This window comes from Sardina pilchardus, chromosome 3 (genome assembly GCF_963854185.1).
Source record: "Sardina pilchardus chromosome 3, fSarPil1.1, whole genome shotgun sequence".
NCBI lineage: Eukaryota > Metazoa > Chordata > Actinopteri > Clupeiformes > Clupeidae > Sardina > Sardina pilchardus.
The window spans coordinates 22129332-22152393 of NC_084996.1; the positions used below are offsets into that span (position 1 = coordinate 22129332).

General features: G+C 43.5%; 2 protein-coding genes across 3 annotated transcripts; both read right to left on the bottom strand.

The window, feature by feature from the left end:
- Positions 1-4895: 4895 nt before the first annotated feature.
- Positions 4896-14414, bottom strand: LOC134077066 (keratin, type I cytoskeletal 13-like). Of its 2 annotated transcripts, none has more exons than XM_062532450.1 (8): positions 14357-14414; positions 10161-10742; positions 9736-9818; positions 8375-8531; positions 7849-8010; positions 5978-6103; positions 5504-5724; positions 4896-5051 (listed from the first exon to the last, which is right to left on the bottom strand). In XM_062532450.1, exons 1-8 carry the CDS (start codon positions 14357-14359, stop codon positions 4931-4933), a joined length of 1455 nt encoding a protein of 484 aa, XP_062388434.1. In that variant the 5' UTR covers positions 14360-14414; the 3' UTR covers positions 4896-4930. The 2 variants fall into 2 exon arrangements, with proteins under 2 accessions (XP_062388434.1, XP_062388435.1); XM_062532451.1 differs by lacking the exon at positions 14357-14414 and adding an exon at positions 11653-11743.
- A 3886-nt stretch (positions 14415-18300) lies between these two features.
- LOC134077068 (keratin, type I cytoskeletal 13-like) lies at positions 18301-21960 on the bottom strand. Its single transcript, XM_062532454.1, has 7 exons — positions 21322-21960; positions 20984-21066; positions 20535-20691; positions 19929-20090; positions 19635-19760; positions 18989-19209; positions 18301-18492 (listed from the first exon to the last, which is right to left on the bottom strand). Exons 1-7 carry the CDS (start codon positions 21829-21831, stop codon positions 18369-18371), a joined length of 1383 nt encoding a protein of 460 aa, XP_062388438.1. The 5' UTR covers positions 21832-21960; the 3' UTR covers positions 18301-18368.
- Between the last annotated feature and the right edge of the window lie 1102 nt (positions 21961-23062).

The window sequence follows — 23062 nt, forward strand, 5'->3', positions numbered from 1 at the left end:
CGGCTGGGAGTGGAGCTGGACCATTACGCACTCAATCTCAGATAATCCCTTTCAAACAAAGTCTTACGGCTGGGAGTGGAGCTGGGCTTGTTTGTTTACGCACTCACATAAACAACATGATCCAACCCACATTCAAGTTACCAGCACAGGTGTTTGCACATACTGTACACAAACACACAAGCCTCTACATGGGATGCAAAGAAAAAACAGTCAAATGTACATACACTTTCTCTCTCTCTCTCTCACACACACACACACACGCACGCATGGACGCACGGATGCACGCAGGCACACACACACACACACACACACACACACACATACTTTAGACTACCACACCCTGTGACAGGATTAAACTGTCTGCCAAATGAATAAATGTCAGACTCATTATAAACAGAACATGAAGCAAATGGTTGTCCCACATAATTTCTGCTGCAGAAGGCTCAACATGAATGATCAATTCTTACTAAAATATGAATTCACAAATTGCGCTGTTATGTGTTCCAGACAGTCAATTAACAAGACAACTTATTCACTTAACTTTGTATCAAATCAATCACTTGGCACAATGGAACATAGTAGTACCTGGTGGTAACATATGGTCAAGGAGCTGGGCTAGCTTGCAGTAGCCTGAAATGTTCTGGCTTCCACTGTTGTGCCCTTGAGTAAGGCAGTTAACCCTGTTGTGCCCTTGAGTAATGCAGGTAACCCTGAGTTGGTTTGAGGACAGTGGCCCATGTAATGTGATTGACATACTGTATATAAACCGCTTTTTGTAGAAAGAGGCTGCTAAATGAATAACTGTACATGTACCTTTTCTATTCACACCAAAAGAGTTTTTTATATTGTTAGAAAAAAAACATGTTTAATGATCTGTTCTGATTCAAATAACAGAATGTATCAAATCAATGTACGAAATAAATCAATATTCAGTGTGCTTAGCACAATATAGCTCAATGTCACTGTATGTATTCACTGCATTATACACATATTAATTGTCTTCAACACCATTGTAAGGATCTAAAATTCCTAGGCTGATGACATTCCTTTCAATCACATATGGACTCTTGATTAGCTACTAAGTGTGGGCCTATTGTGGACCTCCTGTCACATGTTTGTCCAAAGTCCTCAGAAGTCAACTTGGACCAGGAAATGTAACCAAATGTATTGTCATGTCTTGATTGATTCACTCAAGTGGTTTCACTACAACAATGGTCTCAGTTTCACCTACAGTACTCATCATGTGATCCCCATTCATGTAACCTATATCACTGTCTGAACCAATCACAAACTTTGTAGCCTATATAAGGGTAGACAGAACATCATTCATGGAGTTATTCTGTTGTCAGATCTCCCACACCGTAGGTGTGTAGTCTTCAATCCTCTGAGCTGGTAATGTATTTTCATTCTCTGACTGTTTTGCACGATAGCCTAAGTAATTCCTTTAACCTGTTGAAGTAACTTTCACACTATGCATTTAGATGTAGCCTACTCCTGTAATGTGTTGGATGAATAACTTGAACCTGTCCAATAAATTGTTAAACTCTGACCCGCTTGGCTTTCGCACTCATAGTATGAATTGACGTTCATATTACAATATTTTGGGCGTCTGCCCACCATGTATAGTAACAGTACTTTGTAACAGAAACTTTTCCATATTTAGCGAGGTCAGAAATGATTAGGTTAACAGATATTTTCAACAGTGCGCGGATGCTTCACGAATTTCCTTCGACCACTCTCTGTTCCCTCATTGGTCCAGAAAAGTGACGTCTTACACCATATACATACTGTACTATCATTGTGACATAGCCAGCTCTTAATAGTCCATTGCAACTGTTACGTCAACTGCTTAAACATTACGAAGTATACGGCTCACATATGCAAATAAATCCTTTGGCACGCACACACACACACACACACACACACACACACACACACACGCTCAAACAGTTTTTTTTTTGCAAGATTTTTTTGCAAGATTTTATATCCTTCCCTGTTGATGACAGGAAAATGCCTCCAGACATGTGCCTAAAATTGTCTTGACCTTCATACCTGAGATGGCAAAATGTCAGAGAGAGACGCATAATTGTTCAGAGTGAGCTTGGGATGACTATAATTACAGTAGCCTATTTGACAATACAGCAGCCAAATGTCACTGTGAACAGTATTACAAATTGAATGTGTTCTATAATGTGTTATTTAAGGCTAATGACTACACAGAAGATAGATGCAGTATTTTTCTATATGTGCACATTAAAAAGAAATTAGGTCAAAGGTTTGGAGTCTTCAGTGTGTGGACATCTACTTTCTTCATCACATTAAAAGGAAATACATAAGAAAAACAAGGTAATTGCAATGTCATACTCTCAAAAAGAAATCTCAAACTGATAACTCACTTATGTTCAGCACGTACAAGTACTCTAGCAAGCACTCTAACATTACTGCTTGTCTCGTTTAGTTAAGCACTAACTTAAGATCCTAACTTTATGCGATGAGCTTTTGAATAGTATACAGAATGGTCAGTTTATATCAAGCACTACCCTTGTTCAATTTAAAAAGAGCACCAACCGCATGCTTTGGACAAAGGCGTCTGACAAATAGCATAGCATAGCACAACATGCTACAGGAGACGAAGGGTGGAGAGAAAAAGCAATGTATGTGTCATTTCACTCCTCTGCTTTTTTTGTATGTCATGTTTCCATGGTAGCCTATTCTTCAACTTTCACATACTGTGCAGTAAGCTGTGGTTCAGCTGAGGTAATCTCACACCTAGGCACTCACTTCTTCAACTGGCATACCATTTTCAAGTTTGTGATTATAAGCGACTGTTAATATTAATGATTACGGCCTTGCAACTCTAATTCATTACCTCCGCCAAGGGGTTTGTTTCTTTGTTTGTTCGCAAGATAACTCAAAAAGTGTATGGATGGATGTCAGTGAAACTTTCAGGGAAGGTCTGAAATGACCCAAGGAAGAAACTTAGATCCAGGAGGTGGTTATGTGCTTTGGCGGAGGTTTACGCTCTCTGAGTGCTTTTCTAATTCTGTATGTACAATACCTTTGCTATGTAATAGGGTAAACAAAGACAATTCATTGTTTGTTAAAGATATTTTAAAATGTCCAGGTTTGTTGGCTACAACAGGTGGTAAATCATTGGACTAATGACATTTCAAACAAAACTTTTTCACCTTTATTCATATCACAGATTTATTTGATCATTTGTCATTCAGCATATTTAAACTGGGAATCAATTCAATAGTCCACAGACCAGTAGGATAACGTCCACTTGGCCCTCTTACAGTTGTGCTCATGTGTTATGAACCCATGCTAAAGTTGAGAGGAATAAAAAAAATCGGTAACACTTTACTTGACGGGTTCATTCATAACACATTCATAACAGTTGTCATGAACTGCTCATGAAGCATTCATGACTGATTCATGAAACATGACTCAACATTCATACCAACCCTTTCATGAATCGCAAAGAAGCATTGCTGTCTTTTTTCGTTTTAGCCAACCTGATCATGTCACATCTTAGTCAATGGGGAAGTCCAGTGTCCAGGAGAATTTAGCTTTTTGTTTGTCTGTTTGTTTATTTTATGATAGTAACCTCTGAAGAATGCATAATTGTCTACACCAGTGACTGTGTATATAGATATATAAAACAGGAATGTCCAACCATTCAGAGGTCCACTTATGGTCAGTAGTTATCTTCCCAGTATGATGAATACGTCACAACTCGTATAGTAAAGTGACATTTGAAGTAGACTTCATAATATATTCATGAGATGTTTACAAACGCTGGAGAGGATTCATAATACCCTGTACATGGATTACTAGATTGTTGGACTGTTTTCGTCGTTTTGTCTTCCACATTCAGAATAGAATAGAATAGAATATATACTTTTTTGATCCCGTGAGGGAAATTCAGTTCTCTGCATTTAACCCAATTTAACCGAATTAGTGAACACACAGCACACAGTGAACACACAGTGAGGTGAATCACACAACCCAGAGCAGTGAGCTGCCTGCCCAACCAGCGGCGCTCGGGGAGCAGTGAGGGGTTAGGTGCCTTGCTCAAGGGCACTTCAGCCGTGGTGGACTGGTCGGGGATCGAATCGGCAACCCTCCGGTTACAAGCCCGATGCACTAACCAGTACACCACGGCTGCCCCATGAAAGTGTTGGTATGAATGTTGAGTCATGTTTCATGAATCAGTCTAGTATGCTTCATATGCAGTTCATGACAGCTGTTATGAATCAGTTATGAATGAAACTGTCAAGTAAAGTGTTACCAAAAAATCATCTTTTGGAAATTGATCTTAATGCCTGGATTCAAAAATTTAGGAAACTTCTAACCTTTAAGGACACCATAAAAGTAAACTTCCCTTGGCCCCACATTATTATGATATGACTATAATGTATTTGCATTGCCATGCATATAGGCCTACTTATCAAAAGTGAATCAACATTTAGTTAGTATATCAGTTCAAGCGTCTGTATCAGGAATTCAAATATGTAACTGAATCAGCTTTTCATCCCTTCAGCCCTAATCAAATTACAAATGACGTATTATATTTCAAACTTAAACTGTAGTGCCACAGATGATATTTATTTTACAATACTGCTTTTTTAATGCTTTAAGTCTAATGTTAGCACCTAGTCAAGTCATGAATCTATTAATCTATTGATTTATGACCATATAGTTTATGACCATCAGTGTCATTACTCTTACACAGTTCAGCAACACTGAACTCTACTGCTCTAACACTAGCCCAATGTTTTGATCTGAATTGATTGTTTTACATCTGTGAGTCCAAGGCATGTGATCAATAACTAGTGATCAATGAAAAATCACAATTAGTTTTTTTTCCAAAACCTTTATTTTGTCTCCATTCTCAAACAGTTGGCAAGAGGCAACAGCTGGGCAATTAGGCGATGCGGCCCAAGTAATTGGAACTGGACGACGAGGATGACACAACCTTCCCATCAACCACCTCTTCCACAACAGTGACGTATTTGGTCCTGGTGGAGGAGGAGGAGGAGGAGGAGCTGGTGGAGAGAGGACGCAGACCAGGTGGTCAGTTTCGACCAATCACAGACAACACTTCAGCTAGATGTTTCTCTCACAGTTGTCCCACACAGATACACAACTCCTAAATTATGACTAATGCTACACAAACCTATTAAGGTACAAATGTTCTCGTGTGCTGTATGAGGTGTGTTGCTAGTCTGGCTTTCACCATACTAAGTTCAATCTTTAAGGATTGATCATTAGTCTGGCGAGGCTGCGCTTTGTTTCTACTGCACTTCGCATCGCTTAAGTTTCGTTTTCGTCACGTCACCGGCCAATAGCGTGCCAGGACTAGAGTATGGCCATTTCTGATTGGAGCCAAAGGTTCTGGCAGTGAACAGAGGAAAAAGATCTGCTGGTTTCCAGGGTTCACCCAGCCTATAGTGTGTTGCTGTTGTTTTTGTTTTTCTAGGACATTTGTGTCACCTACCTGCTAAATTGACCATCCAGCAGTCTCCTGTACTCGGCGATCTCCAGCTCCAGCCTGGTCTTGATGTCCAGGAGTATCTTGTACTCTGAGCTCTGGCTCTCCAGGTTGATACGCAGCTGGGCTAGCTGGGCCTCCAGGCTGCTCACCTGAGACTGGAACCCAGAAATCATGCCTGCGTACTGGGTCTTTGTCTCAGCAAGAGTGGACTCCAAAGAGGCTTTCTGTAAACACACACACACACACACACAAAGATACACATAACATGAGGGAAATGAATACATGCACATAAATATGTGCGCACAACACACACACACACACACACACACACACACACACACACACACACACACACACACACACACACACACACACACACACACACACACACACACACACACACACACACACACACACACACACACACACAATGCTTTGCATCCCCCCATTTGACTGGGCTAAGATGTGTGGCCGTACCATGCTGGAGATGGACATGAGCTCAATCTGCAGGGCCTGGACAGTGCTCTTCATGGAGGTCACTTCAGAGCTGCTGACCTGCAGGGTGCTGGTGCTGGTGGTGACCTCCTTCTTCAAGCCCTCCGTCTGCAACAGGAGTTTGTGTCATGACATGAATCATCAGTTAAAAGCGCTCCACTACTGTAACCTGACAGTGTAATCTTATTAGGGGTAAAAATACCGTCCTGTTAGAAATGGCATAACAATAACATAAGCAATATGGCACGAGCGAGAGTGGTGTTGGTGGTAGATAAAGCGATGGCTGTGACACATGGGATGACTCATGGAATACCTCTCAACCAATCAGAAATGAATAAAATGTAATGTACTGTGCAGCACACTACCGAACGCAAGTACCGTAATTTCCAACTATTAGCCACAGCTTATTCATTCATTTGCTACATTTCTTCAGCTATGAGGTCAGTGCATAGGGATATTTATCAATATGGTTTTGCTTCTTTTAACTTCCATAAAACACTGTGCTGCGGCTTATACACAATGCAGCTTATACACAGGAAATTACTGTAGAAATTATTTTATGTAACCGGCAGAGTCATGAGGTGATGTTGAAAAAAACAGGGGCCGGTTTCCCGATAACGTTCACTCTTAGCGAGCTACGAAGACTCCAAAGGTATAACTTACCAAAGTTGTTTACCTTTCTAGTCGTGGTTCCCGAACTTTCACTTAGGAGTCTTCTTACGAAAAGCTCCTTACGTCCGACGTATAAGGCACTGTCCACCATGAAGGTGCTGAATTAGGTGACATCGATTGCTCAGAAATCGATTTTTTTTTTCACGCGGAGGCTTGACAGACTTATGAAAGCGTTCTTTGCACCAAAACCATTGCTTATAATAGCCTATCGCCCCCACAACATTCACGCAACTTCAACGTGGATGAACTTATTAGCACACAATGATAAAAAAACGTAGCCTAGTCTAGAAATTAAATGATCTACGTAGGTAAGTAGGTTATGTTTTCATCTGGGTTTGTTTGTTGGTGTGTTAGTTTGTTTCCCGCATGGATAAAAAGATTCGAACGCTTCATGTTTGAAAGCAGAGGTCTGCGCTCTCTGAGTGCTTTTCTAGTTTGTTTGTTTGTTTGTTTGTTTGTTTGTCCGTTTGTTTGCAAGATAGGCTAACTCTAAAAGTTAAAGATGGATTTCGATTAAATTTCCAGGGAAGATCTGAAATGACCCAAGGAAGAAACTATTTAATTTTGTGAGTGATTCGTATCACCGTCTGGATGCAGGAGGCGTAGGCTACATGTGTTTGCTTGGGGGAGATTTGTGCTTTTCTAGTTGAAATAGGCTATGTAGACTTTTTTTTAATCACAGCTGATTGACCAACATCCTCATTCAGTATTGTGTGCCTTTGGTTAACATTAAACATGACAGCAAGCCCGCACATTAGGCCTAAACATTGTAGGACGGTGGGGGGAAGCAAAGAATAAAGCGCTTTAACTATTTTCAAATGCGTGCACGTTTCATATTTGCATGAAAACATTTCCAGAAACTGTTTTCTAAATTAGCATACTTAAAATCATTGGCGAACCAAAATAGTGATTTTGTATCATATGAGTTGCATGCGTAACGGAAATTGCTGTAGGGTACAGTGGCGGCGACTAGCGTCGCGAGTCGAAACATTGCTAAGGTGCAGCTAAGAGAGGTCTGGGAGTGCTCCAGACCACTCGTACCAACGAACGACGTGCGAAAGACATTCGTAGCAAAGAATGTTTCTGGAAATGCGTGAGGTACTTAAGGTAGAGCTTAAGATAGAGGTTACGAACTACGTAGCGTTAAGAAGGCTTCGGGAAACCGGCCCCAGGTCTCTAACCTTGGCATGGAACCACGCCTCGAGCTCCTGCTTGTTCTTGGCGGCCACGGCTTCGTAATGCTGGCGGACTCCTGCCAGGACAACAGAGAGGTCCTGCTGGGGTGCAGCGTCCACGTCCACCTTGACCTGGTGCCCGACTTGGGCGCGCAGGGCGAGCAGGTCCTTTCAGAGTGGGAAAATTAAATGAACATAAGCTGAATGAACATCAAATCAAAGCAATCTATAGGCTTTATCTGAATCTATCCACTACAACAAGCAACAGCTACTGCTAGCATGTAGGCTACAATACTTACGACTACTTCTACAATTACACTGCTGCTGCTGCTGCTGCTGCTACTGCTACTACGAGGCCTACTACTGATACAGTTCAGTTTTCACGCCACACGATGACCTAAAATCAGCCATTCCAGCAGAATATAGCAGAAACATGGTTTCCTTTGCTCCATTGTCCAAAAGGTAAACTGATATGCTAGACGTCTACATAGGTGAAGCTGAGTCCTATTATGGGCTGTTTCATGTATAGTACCTCCGCGTGGTTCTTCTTGACGACGCCCAGGTCTTCTACCAGGCCAGTCAAACGGGCAGTGAGGTCCGACTTGGCGAAGGTGATGTCCGCCAGTACATTTTTCAAGCCGGCGACATCAGCCTCGATGGTCTGGCGAATGGCGACCTCGTTCTCATACCTGCAGTTCAGACAAGAATTCATCAAAGTCCTCTCAGACAGTGCTGGACAGTTTGATCAAGTTCATCTGTCGATCAACTAGCATGGCGACTGTTAGTGGAACAGGTGGACACTACAGGTATGACATCCTCACATGGACTCCATAGAATCAAGCATTTTGCAGTTCTGGCAGGCCGCGTAGCCAAGCCCGCTGTCAGCTGTCAGTTTCTTATTGGCTATGCCAAACCCATCTCCTCCCCAGCTCCACCTCATAGTGGTTTCACTTGCGATAATGACATACTGTTGTCATTGTTGCTTGCTCTGTTCTAGTGGGGACTAGAGTTACTCTCCCAGTTTAAAGTGGGAGAGTAGTTTCCTGAGGGTGCTGCTTGTTTCCTGTCTAGACTTTTCCATGGGAACTTCCTCTGAACAGATACCGCCGAATACAAAATAGTATTGCTTCTAAAGATATTTATCTCTTGTTTTTGACTTAAGTGGTCCTGACAGAATCACGTTTTAATAGTTGTGGAGGTACAGAACAGTACACTGCAATTTGCTATAGTTTCAACGAGCTTCGATCTTCAAATGTACAGTTGTGATGATAAGTTTATGAACCTATGCTCAAGTCTAAGAGGAGCAAAAACCCATGCTAGAGTCTAAGAGGAATAAAAATCCATCTTTTGGAAATTGATCTTAATGCCTTAAGTAAAAAGAATAAAAATAAAAATAGGATAACTCCAACCTAGCCTGATTACCATCGACTTTCAAAGGCTCTGCGAGACTTTAGTCTGACCAACAGCCTGTGCTAAAACGGTTTCTTGCAAGCGCTGGTTGACCCGCCTCCTTTCAGTGCCTCGATTTGCTACTGGTAGATGTCAGAAAGCGGTTTGCCGAGTTTAAACCAATAACAACACTCTTTCCTCTGCCTTGAACACGCCTCTACCCAGAGCCGTTGGAGCCGCTCAAAGTTGATTGGTTCTCGACCAAAGGGGGCAGTTCCGCAGATTTCGGGAACTCAGAAATCCTTCTCAATGAGCAGTTGACCAGACCAGCAGCAAAAGCCTGAAGGCGTTGCGTCACTGGGAGGGCATGCCAGGCTAACTCCAACCTGCTCTCTCTCACAGTCTCTCACAGTAAGGACACCAGTTTTCTTTGTGAATGATTGATCTAACATGAATAAATAAATAAACAAATACAAAATACAAGGGGCACATCTGAAATCTCACTTGAGTTTGTAGTCATCGAGAGCCAGATTAGCATTGTCAATGCCCAGGTGCATGCTTCCTTTGGAGTTGATGAAGCCATTGATCTGAATAAACAATAGACAACAACCACCTTAACATGAAGCAGCCAGTAAACATTCAAAAGAACACACTGAGTCAGTTACCATGATTACATTGCATTTAGCAGACACTTTTTTTGTCGAAAGAGACAAGAGTCAATTTAAGTCAACTATTTTACAAGGGATTACATTGTGCCTTGAGGTTAAATACTTTACTCAAGGGCACACTGGTGGAAGCTGGGAATCGAGCCGACAACTTTCAGGCTATTACACACTAGCCCAGCTGACTGTAACACCACCACTGCCCCATGGGAACCCCTATGTCTTGTGGTTCAAGCACAACGGCTGAGTGTGCTCTGTATAACACACCTTTGTCTGCAGGTCTGCGATGACAGTAAGGAAGCCCCTGTAGTCGTGAGCCTCAGGGGTGGCCCTGGTGTCCAGGAACTGCCTGATCTTCAGCTCCAGCTCGGCGTTGGCCTTCTCCAGGGTGCGCACCTTGACCAGGTAGGCGGCCAGACGGTCGTTGAGGTTCTGCATGGTGAATTTCCCGTTGCTGCTCACGACGCCTCCCTGCAACGCCGCCAGGCTGAAGCCGCCCCCAGCTCCTCTGGCGAAGCCGAAACCGCCACCGCCTCCACCTCCCATGGACAGCAGGCGGGACGAACCGGAGACGCGCACCCCGGAGCCGCCGGCGCCACCGTACACACTACCAGCACCGCCGCCGTACAGGCTACCGGCCCTCATGATGCTCAGACGGGCACCACCGCCAAGGGAGACGCGAGAGGATCCTCCGCTGATGGATCCAGCGCTGATGGATGCGCCGCTGATGGACCCTCTGCTGACGGATCCCCTGCTGACGGATGCCTTGGAGACCGACATGGAGAGAGTAGCCATGGTGATGTTGAGGAGAGGTGAGAAGCTTCTGTCAAGGATGTCCACGCCAGGGAGCTGTGAGAGAGACAGTCGGATCCACCAATATTTAAACAGGTGCAGAATCAGCATTAGCATAATTACTGTCTCAAAATTTGAATATTTGCCAACTCTAATCCTCTGAGATATTTTCGAGAAAGTGTCGAAAAGGTCAAGTTTAATGTCATTAGCCTTTTACAGTCCTGGTTCACATGAGGATGTCCTCAAAAAAACCCTACTTAACCAGTGGCTAATCCGTAAATCACTTTTAGATCATGGCATGCAGGTAAGCTAAATGCAAAAGGCTATTTGAAATATCTGAAAACAACATGAGCAAGGATGTAGCACAATGATTTATTCCTACCAGACAAATGGGAAAAAGTAGAAAAAGTAAAACATCAAATGAAAAGGTGAGGGTAAATAGCAGTAAACAAATGCTTGAATGGGCTTATAGGAGAGAGAAAGTGCTGGGACAGTTAAGCATTCCTGGCCTAAATGGCTTGGGGAAAGAAGCTTCTTCTTAGTCTTGCAGTTCTGGCTTTGAGACACAGACAGACAGACAGACAGACAGACAGATAGATAGATAGATAGATAGATAGATAGATAGATAGATAGATAGATAGATAGATAGATAGATAGATAGATAGATAGATAGATAGATAGATAGATAGATACTGTAGATAGATAGATAGACAGACAGACAGATAGACAGACAGACAGACAAATATACAGATACAGTAGATAGATAGATAGATAGATACTTAATTAATCCCCAATGGGAAATTCAAGAGGACTGGCGCTCTCCAGAGAGGGCATCCATATTGAGACTGTGGCGGCCTTGGCACTGTAGATTTCCAGTGGAGTGTGATGGAATCTCTGCTTCTCTCATCTGATGTCTGCCACCAATTTCTTGGTTTTATAAACATTCAGGTCTAGGCTGTGTCCTTACACTATGATGTCAGCTCCTCAACTTCATTCAGATTGGCCGTCTCATCGTTGTTGGAGATGAGTCTTAACACTACCGCATCGTCCGCAAACTTACAATTTGCAATTTGTAGGCTGTGCAATCATGCGTGTATAGAGAGAAAAGCAGGGGACTCGGTACACATCCTTGGGGAACACCAGTGATGAGGGTGATTGTATTTGAGGTGAAATGCCCAATCGTTACCCCCTGAGGCCTATCTGACAGGAAGCTGAGAACACAGGAGCAAAGTGATGTGCTATGTCTAAGGTGCTTCAGCTTTTTGACTAACTTTGTGATGAAATGCCAAGCTAGTCAATGAACAACAGGCGTGCATAATTCACCCTTTCCTTTATGCAGGTGAGAGACAGTGGTGTGGAGCACATGGCATCATCTGAGGTGCGTTCAAATTTGGCAAACAGTGGCGAACGTTCGTGGTGAACATGTTTTCTTCGAACAGTTACATTTGAACGATTTGGTGTTAACATTCCATTCTAACAGTAATTGCCTTGTTGTGTTCGTCAAACTCACGTCCAGGTCCACTGTAGGTCCGCGGCGCACCACCTCCTCAGACTGTTTGCGATTGTTAGCAAATGTTCGCCAAAAACTGAAGGCTAAAGGAATACTGTTCGCAAACGTTCACCTATGTTCGTGAACTTGAACGCACCTCTGTACTCCTATTTGGTCTGTAGGCCAACTGGGGGAGGTCTAATGAGTCAGTTGTTGGTGAACAGGTAATGCTCTTCACAAGTCTCTCAAAACATTTCATCGCCACTGAGGCCAAGACAATAGGGCGGCAATCATTTACGCTGGCAGGGTAGGACTTCTTAGGCATAGGAATAATGGTGGATCTTTTTTGGGGCACCATGGGAACTACAGAGTGAGCTAGGGACAGATTGAAGATGGTTGTAAATAATGGTGCAAGCTGATGAGCGCATCATTTTTAACAGCTCCCCAGGAATGCGGTCTGGGCCAGAAGCCTTCCTGCTGTTCACTCCTCTGGGTGATCTTCTCACATCATGCTCACAAACGGAGATGATTGGAAGAGTTGTCAGAGTTACCGTGCTAATCCAGGCCAAACTTTAAAGCGCAACATTATCGTGACAGTTTCCTGAAGCAAAATGTGTCCTTTGAAATATTTGGAGGTTGCCGACAGAGGTTTCCTAACAGATCTCACATGTAGATGTTCCGTCATGCGATCTCAAATGTGTTCTCTATTAGCATTAACAATGCACTAAACCAGTCCGGTAATGACTGTGAGATGACATTTCTAGAGTCTTTGCACAAGAAGTTTTGCAAGTAGACAAATTGCTCTTTTTTTTTAAGTATATATTTTTGGGCTTTTTGCCTTTAATTGTATAGGACAGTGGAGAGAGACAGGAAGCAAGTGGGAGAGAGAGATGGGGTGGGATTGGTAAATGACCGCAGGTCGGACTCGAATCTGGGTCCCCATGGGCATTCGGACCCATACATGGCACGAGTGCTGTAGCCTGTTGCGCCACAGTGCCCCCGACAAATTGCCCTTTTACAGTAATCGCACCATTTCCATTTCACAGTCTAATAGTTTTATATCTCAAATGTCTTCTTCTATGTAGGCTACTGTATGTGTCGAGTCCCGAGGAAGACGCAGTGCATCCAAACGTCAGTCGATTGTGCACCACAATAAACTAAGTTCTAAAGTGATCTGAGTGCTCCAGTCATCTCTGGGTTTAGTCTCTTTGAAGTAGTCCAGCCAGCTTCTATGATTTATTATGCATAAAGTAGATGGATACATGTTTAGCAGTTTCATTGAAATTCTGCATCCAGATTCTATGAAAGTATGTGATTGTAGTCGTACACCTGTAGGGGGCTTAGTTGTTCCCTCAGGCGGTTGTGTTTGACCTTTCTAAAAAAAAGGAATGGGACCAGTACATACACAATCTCAAACAATCCCATGTGATCGGTTGTGGAAGTAGGCTTGTTCCTGCACTCACACACACAACTTTAGCCCACAAAAACAATCCTGGACAGGTGATTGCATATACCCAAATACACATATTATACACAAACCCACAGACCTCGACATGGGATGCAACAAACACACACACACACACACACACACACACACACACACACACACACACACACACACACACACACACACACACACACAAACACACACACACACACACACACACACACACACACACACACACACACACACAGAGACACACAATCTCTCTCTCTCTCTCTCTCACACTCACACACACACACACACACCCACACACATTCGCAGTCACACACACACACACACACAGTCACAGTCTCTCTCTCTGTCTCTCTCTCACACACCTCGACATGGGATGCAACACACACACACACACACACACACACACACACACACACACACACACACACACACACACACACACACACACACACACAGTCACAGGGTTTCGCTGAATCATTTCTATGCCAGATTTGAGTCCACCAACAACACTTCCACCACCTGAGCCATAGTCATATATTTTAGAGGACATGCACAAGCACGCACACACGCACACACACACACACACACACACACACACACACACACACACACACACAGTCACAGGGTTTCGCTGAATCATTTCTATGCCAGATTTGAGTCCACCAACAACACTTCCAGCCCCTCCATCAGTGCCCCACCTGATAATACAGGTGATACACTCACCATCACGGAGGACGAAGTGCAACGCACTCTCAGTCAGATTAACATCCGTAAGGCAGTCGACCCGGATGGCATCCCAGGACGGCTGCTCAAAACATGTGCAGCACAGCTGGCAGGGGTATTCTCTAGCATATTCAATCTTTCTATCTCTCTTTGTGTAGTTCCTTCCTGTTTTAAATCTTCCATTATTGTTCCTGTACCAAAGAAGAACAAGGTGACATGTCTGAATGACTGCGACCTGTTGCCCTCACCCCTATAGTAAGCAAGTGCTTTGAGAGACTCATAAAAGATCACATTTGCACCCTGATTGCACCTACATTTGACTGCCATCAATATGCCTACCGAGGAAATAGATCCACAGATGATGTTATATCCATAGTACTTCATAACACTCTCACTCAGAACTCCTATGTTAGAATGCTTTTCATTGACTACAGCTCTGCATTTAATACAATAATTCCTTCCAGGCTGGTCTCCAAACTCAGTAACCTTGGATTTACTCCCAGTCTATGCTGTCTCATCCTGGATTTCCTGTCAGACCGCCGTCAGGTGGTGAGGATGGGGTCCACCACTTCTGCTCCCCTGACCTTGAATACAGGAGCTCCTCAAGGTTGCGTCCTCAGTCCGCTTCTCTACTCCCTGTACACACGTATGACTGTTCACCCACTCATCAGTCAAATATGGTGATTAAGTTTGCTGATGACACTACTGTGGTGGGAATGATCACAGATGGCATCGAGACTGCTTACAGGGAGGAGGTAGACCATCTCACACAATGGTGCCAGGACAACAACCTAGCACTTAATGTGGCCAAAACTAAGGAGTTAGTGGTGGACTACAGGAAGAGGGCAGGTGCAGCTCTAAACCCAATCACAATCAATGGAGCAACAGTGGAAAGGGTGAGCTGCTTTAAGTTCTTGGGGATGAACATCACAGAAGACCTTACTTGGGATGTTCACCTCAAGGAGGCTGTGAAAAGGAGGCAGCACCTGTTCCATCTCAGGCGGCTAAAGAAAGTTGACATGAGCCCAAGTACCCTCCGTGCCTTTCACAGGAGCACCATTGAGAGTGTCCTCACAGGCTGCATCACCTCCTGGTAAGGGAACTGCACCGCTCACAGCCGCAGAGCAATACAAAGAGAAGTGAATACCTCTCAGAAGATCTGTGGCTGTGAGCTTCCCTACATTGAGGACATCTATCAGGAGAGATGCAGGAGAAAGTCAGCTAAAATCATCAAGGACCCCAGCCATCCCAATAATGCCCTGTTTCAGCTCCTGCCCTCTGTCCGGCGCTACCGCAGTCTACGAGCCAGGACCAGCAGGCTCAGGGACTCCTTTTTCCACCAAGCGATCAGACTGCTCAACACCCTGTGAACTGTTGCATTCTCATTCAGCCTTATTAGTTACTGATTTTAAGATTTTAAGATTGTAATCCTCCCTTGCAATTTATTTATAGTCTGATTAAGTTTGATTATTATTATTTATCGGATTATTTATTGTTCACTTTTAAAGCCCCTAAGGCCCTAAGATTTGTGCTCTTTGATGTATGTAGATATACCTGAGATGCAACAATAAACTTACTTGAACTTGAACTTGAACTTTACTTTTGTAATTTGCGGATTTCCCTGTGGCCTCCACGGTAAATGTCAACACTTTGAACTGTGGGTAATTCCCTTCGGTGAAGTCTGCGTTCATGCATGGAAAGGGCTCAGTAACAGCTCTTAAGGACAGCCCTAAGCCCTTACGAATTTTGCGAGAATGCGCAGCAACGTGTGTGGGTCTGTGGCTCAGCAGACAATGGCCCTTGTGATATGATTGACATACTGTATATAAATAGAATAGAATAGAATATATACTTATTTGATCCCGTGAGGGAAATTCAGTTCTCTGCATTTAACCCAATTTAACCGAATTAGTGAACACACACGGCACACAGTGAACACACAGTGAGGTGAATCACACAACCCAGAGCAGTGAGCTGCCTGCGGTGCTCAGGGAGCAGTGAGGGGTTAGGTGCCTTGCTCAAGGGCACTTCAGCTGTGGACTGGTCGGGGACGGCAACCCTCCGGTTACAAGCCCGAAGCCCTAACCAGTAGGCCACGGCTGCCCAAAAAAGGATATCTACGTTGGCCGCTTTGTATAGAAAGAGTCTGCTAAATCAATAAATGTAAATGCACCTTTTCTTTTCACACCGAAACAGATGGCTTAAGTTAAAGAACACTACATTCTCTGTCATGTTCTGATTCACATAACATTAATGTAAAGCTTAGAATGTATCAAATCCATTTTCCAAATGAATCAATATTCAGTAATATAGCTCAATGTCACTGCAAATTTAATCACTGCATTACACACATATTAATTGTCTTCAACACCATACTAACTACATCATAACATAACCAACTCTTGATAGTCTGTTACCACTGCTAATTCAATTAATCTATACAAGTCATAGCTACTTTATCTATTTTGTTGCAAATACATGTGGATGTTTTATAACTGGAAACTCTGTTGCCTATTATAGTTTTATCAAGTTTTAGTAAATGGACACACACACACACACACACACACACACAAACACACAAACATACACTGCACAGACTGGTGCATACACAAACACTCACTGGGTGAGGTTTTTTGGATGCTGTATCTTTTCCTGTTAATGACTTGAATATGTGTCTTTGACCTTTATGAGTAATAATCATATTACTGTAGATGCCCTGACATTCATAAGTGAGATGACAGAAAGTCTGAGAAAGACAAGTCAGTATCCCAGATTTATTGCCCTCTGCAGTATTTTCCTATACATATTTAAAAAGAGCAACAACATGAGAAAAACGAAAAGGTAATTGCAATGTCATGTTCAGAGTCAGAACCAGCTTTATTGGCCAGCTTTGCGTAAACAAACAAGGAATTTGACGCGTGTCAATCATTGCTCTCAAAGTACAACACTCAACAAATAACGTAAAAAGAATAAAAATACGGAACAGTGAGAATAGAATGAAGGGCAGTAGAATAAGGCTATGAACTGTATAAAACTAAAATAATACAGTATGTGCATTTGCAAATTCTCATGCTTACAACTCCACTGAGGACACACAAGTGCTCAGCAGTCCACTCTGTTATTCCATCATTAAGGAGTCCTAATTCAAAAAAACTTAATGCCATGGGCATTTGGATAGTTATATACATGTACTTCAGTTTGTAGTAGCTACTAAGCACTGCCCTTGTTCAACTGAAAGAGAGCACCTATCACATGCTGTACATGCATACTTCAGCGTTCTCACACAGTAAGTCATGGATGAAAAGAGGATTTACTGTGCAAGGCAAGGCTTTGTTATTCCTGGCACAGTTCTGTAATCAGGGTTTTTTTCTCACGCTGTAGCGCTGAGAGGAAGAGGACGAGGAAGAGGAGACGCTGTCTTGCAAAATGATTTTTTTTAAATTGAGTCAAGGTTGAGAATGAGTGTGGGTGACACTTTATTTTAATGTGTCGCTGTTACAGTGTACCTACCTATTTAGGTACAGTGGTACAACCTGTGTAATAACATTGTACTATCAGGTACTATCATTGTTCTTGCATTATGTATTTGTGGGTACCTACATATAGTTGTTACATTGTAATACTGAGTGCTTTTACACAACTTTGCCAATTTACCTAAATTCTTCATCAGAGGCAAAGGGCTGACCTGAGACCTGCTGGGATGTTGTGTAAAAGCACTCAGTATTACAATGTAACAACATGTAACAACAACCAGTACATAGCACAGAGTGATGCTATAAAAGAGCCAGGTCGATGTTAGTTAACAAAAGTGGATATCTGGGCATGTCTTGAGCTGACACATAAATTGCCATGTTATCACACAATACCTTGGTGTTGGTCTCACAGGAAAAAAAACACAACAGTCAACCTTTTTTGGTTTGATTTGGCATCTTTATTGATTTCACTTTATTCTTTTGTTGGATAGGAAACGATTTGATTGGAGGAGTTTCGTAGGTCCGCGGAAGCAGGTTCATCAGTACCTGCGGATCGCAGAGGACGAGGCCGAACTGCTGGACGAGGAAACCACGCGGCCGTCCACCACTTCCTCCACCACTGTGACATATTTGGTTCTGGAAGTGGAACTTGAGGATGACGAGCTGTGGGGTGGAAACAATGGAACAGGGTCAGATTATAGTGAAGCATAATGGACAAAGAATAAAATAAAGGATGTGCTCTTTTGTGCCATCTAGTGGTGGACAGTGGGTATGAGAAGCAGAGCTGCACACTGAACTGGATGGAGCTGGTTAAGATGGATTGTATTTCTCTTATTTCTCTTCTAGTATTAACAGAGGCCAAGCCATCCTATTTCTACACCCCTCTGTGTGTGCTCCCTGCTGCAGACATGTCAACTCTGGAGAATACCTTCTCTGAGGAACCAAGGACTGGAGAGAGCTCCACACAGAAATGTTTACCATGAAATGGATGCAAGAAATATGTCAGACTTCAAACGTCAGTCTGACAATAAGGATCTATCTATCTATCTATCTATCTACAGTGTATCTATCTATCTATCTATCGATAGACAAATCAAGCATTTCATTTCAGAGAAAGGAATTGTAGAGAGAAAACTGCGATATCACAGTATAGGCCCACCTGACAGCTTCTCCGTCCAGCAGTCTCTTGTACTCTGCGATCTCCAGCTCCAGACGGGTCTTGATGTCCAGGAGCATCTTGTACTCGTAGCCCTGGTTCTCCAGATCTGCCCGCAGCTGAGTGAGCTGGAACTCCAGGCTGCTCACCTGTGACTGGTACCCAGCCATGATGCCAGCATAGCGGTTCTTCGTCTCTGACAGCGTGGCTTCCATGGACGCTCTCTGTTCAGGGGGGTGGGGGCAGAGAGAGAGAGGGAAAAAGAGGGAGAGAAAGAGGGGGGGAGAGAAAGGGAGATGGGGGGGGTGCTAATTTGTTATTTGTGTGTCAAATTCAGATTAAACTCAATGCTAGGTAGATACATTTAAATCTTGGATGTAATAAAGTGGACTCTTTGAGTAATGTTGCTGGGCACCATTCCTCGGTATGCATTCCCATTGACATTGGGCATCAATGTTTGTTTTTGTCTGAGCAATCATCAATATGCAAATATTTTGTGATTCAATTACAACACATCCAACCGGATAAAAGCTTGTCCAGCTACATAGCTGAACATACTTCAGCCCTGATGATCTATCATCACACTAGCTAAGCGTTGACTGATCATCTGTCAACAGCTCATCTATCATGATTCAGTGTGCAGCCTTACCATGCTGATGAGGCCTTGCAGCTCGATCTCCAGCGCCTGCACTGTGCTCCTGACCGTGGTGATCTCTGAGCGGGACGTCTGCAGAACCTCTGTGCTGGTCTTCACCTCTTTCTGTAGAGTCTCTGTCTGTAGGAGAAAAAAAAAAATATATGCATAAAATCACAATTCATCTCTTTTGTAAGCGTACAGTAGCATTATCTAAAATCTGACAGCGAATCATATCTGTCAGTAGTTATGATACAACGAGAGCGAATGCTGTCTTGTCAGTAGCTTACAGCACAATAATGGGCTCACCTTGGTCTGGAACCACGTCTCAAGCTCTTTCCTGTTCTTGGCGGCGACGGCTTCGTAGTGTTCGCGGATTTCTGCCATGACCTTGGTGAGGTCCTCCTGTGGAGCAGCGTCCACCTCCACGTGCACCTGTCCGCTCACCTGAGTGCGCATGGACATGAGGTCCTAAAACAGCAGGAGGGAAAATGACATCAGTTACATGGCAATGGGCCCGGAGACGCTCAACAATCACAAACTACAATCAGAAGCTGAATTCAAAGGCATTTCTCTCATCACAGACATACCAGAATGTTATTTAAACTTGAGGTGCCTCAACACGGCAATTTTGTCAGATGCATGCAATACAGACCTTGGACATGTCAAGTATATATATATATATATATATATATATATATATATATATACAGTATGCACACAAACAGCCTATACTGTAGGCTTCAGACAGTAAGTCATAATATAGCATTATAGATACAGCAGGAGCAGAAAGACTTGAGGTATGTGTTAGCATGTTTCCCAGTGATAAACAGTGATGCACAGTGTTTGAATGCAGGATTTGAATCACGTAACAGGTGTGTGATCTGCACAGATTGGTATGCGGCTCTACTCTACCTCCTGGTGGGTCTTAGTCATGTACGCGAGCTCGTCCTTCAGGCCGGAGATTTGCATGCTCAGGTCGTTCTTGGACAGGGTGAGGTCCTCCAGCACTCTCCTCAGTCCTCCGATGTCTGCCTCCACAGACTGACGCATGTTCAGCTCAGCTTCATACCTGAATCAATCAATCAATCACTCAAATTCAGAAATCAGTGAAGAACATGCAGATCATTCCCCACTTTTCTGTTGGGTATATGCTCACTGCTGAGGTTTGATATGCTATTGTAAGGTTAGTGTTATAATGTCAACAAAGGTAAATGAATGCTTGTGGATTACTGCAGTGTCCATACTTGCTTTACATTGTCATTCAGCATCCGAATAGCATTGCTTATCATCGTGCACAAGATAAAAGGCACGTTTGGGAGCTGCAGTATAAGGATGCAGGAGATAAATGGAGACGCACTCACTTGACCCTGAAGTCATCCACTGCCAGAGTTGCGTTGTCAATGTTGAGGTGGACACTGCCCTTGAGCAGAAGAGCTGCCTGGATCTGGAGCCGTCAACATGAACATGATCAGGTCATTTCAACAAGCTCACAAGCATCACTCATCACTCAAGGTCATTCAAGGTCATTTACAGTTATCATAGTCTACTAAATTTCTGTACACAAATGTGATTGACTTCTGACATGGCACATTGAAGAAAAAAATATATATTCCAATATATTTAAAAAATATATAGGTTTTGCTCTAATATTATAATATTAAATATACAATACAAGTTAATATAGAGTCACTAGACTGACCTTGGCCCTGAGGTCACCGATGACTCCAAAGTGACCCTTGAAATCATGGGTAGCAGGTCCAGTCTTACTCTCCAGATACTGTCTGATCTTCAGCTCCAGCTCGGCGTTGGCCTTCTCCAGGGTGCGCACCTTGACCAGGTAGGAGGCCAGGCGGTCGTTGAGGTTCTGCATGGTGAACTTCTCGTTGCCGATGACGCCCCCCTCCATGCTGCTGGACATGCTGAAGCCTCCGTATCCTCCGCCGGAGGAGAAGCCGTAGCCGCCGCCGCCGCCGCCCATGGAGAGGGTCCTGGACGCGCCAGAGATGCGCACGCCAGCGCCTCCTGCCCCTCCGTACACGCTGCCGGCCCTCATGACGCTCATGCGGGCACTGCCCCCGGACATGGACAGACCGGAAGAGCCCATGGACATCCCTCCTCCACCCATGGACATCCCTCCGCCCATGGAGGACCCTCCACGCATGGAGCTGCCGGATGAGGACATGGAGACACGGCTGTAAGTGGTGGCCATTGCGAAGGCAAAGGTGGTGCAGTAGCTGGCTGGCAGGACCTGGGCAGTGGAGAGCGAGAGAACAGAGTGCAGACGAGGTGTCTGGAGGTCCTTTATATCAGAACTCGCCGTCTGCGCCGAGATTACACGCCCCAGTTGCACCAGTTGAATGCAGACGCTGGGTTAATGTCAAAAATGTATCAAGTGATTGTAAATGGTAATTTAGTTGAAAGCAAAACAAAGCAAAAAAATCTAGACCAACAAGTCACGACAAGCTCAGGTGTTATGGCAACCCCGCTTTGTTACAGTATTCCGCTGACATTTTACTTTAATCTGAGACAGTCATAATATGAAGGTCAGCCAAGCCCTGTGGCATTTAGCTTGCATCTGAATAGTTGAGGTAATGTAAGGGCAATAAACTGTAACAGTGGAAAAAAACTTTTGGCACACAAACCACTCTCACTCACCAGTCTGCACTTAGCATAATATATTAGCAGCTCCTAGTCTCGATGAAAGGTAGCTCACTAAATATAGCAAGTATGTCTCTTGTCTGATTTTGATGTTGTAGGTATAAGGTATGTGTCTGAGAAGTATGCAAATGCTGCACACCTTGCATGCATGCGGAATGGTATTTGCACGTTTGTTTGCTCCTTAACAATTCATTGATCATTATTATTATTATTATTATTATTATTATTATTTCATTAAACAAATACATTTATAAATAAATTATCAATTAATCAACAGCAAACAACCATGGGTGAACGAGACAGTTTTCTGTCCACAACAGTGGGGCATTGGTTTGAATACTACTGTTGCATTAAACGGACACATTACAGTGAACTGCTTTTGCTTTTGCTGTTGGTGTGTTGGTGTTGGCTTCTGCACTGTAACACATACCAGTATAACAATACCAGTATACCACTGTAACAATTCCTTGTGTGGTTGATACTGGTTCTAAAACCTAAGCATTGGCCAAGTCCTGCCACAAGACCCCCCCTCCCCACACACACACACACACACACACACTCCCCAACTAGTGTCAACACCAAAAGCATTCATTTCAATCTGGTTTATTATCAAATAGGAGAACCAGCACTTTCAAGCACTTTTCAGAACATGCACTTTCAAAGGAACATTATGGAATCACTGTGAATTGGAAGCCTAATTATCTACATGTAGGGCTACTGAGTATCCCAGTTTTTAAACATGTTGGTCCAAAGCCTTTAGAAAAATGCATTTGACTGCAAAT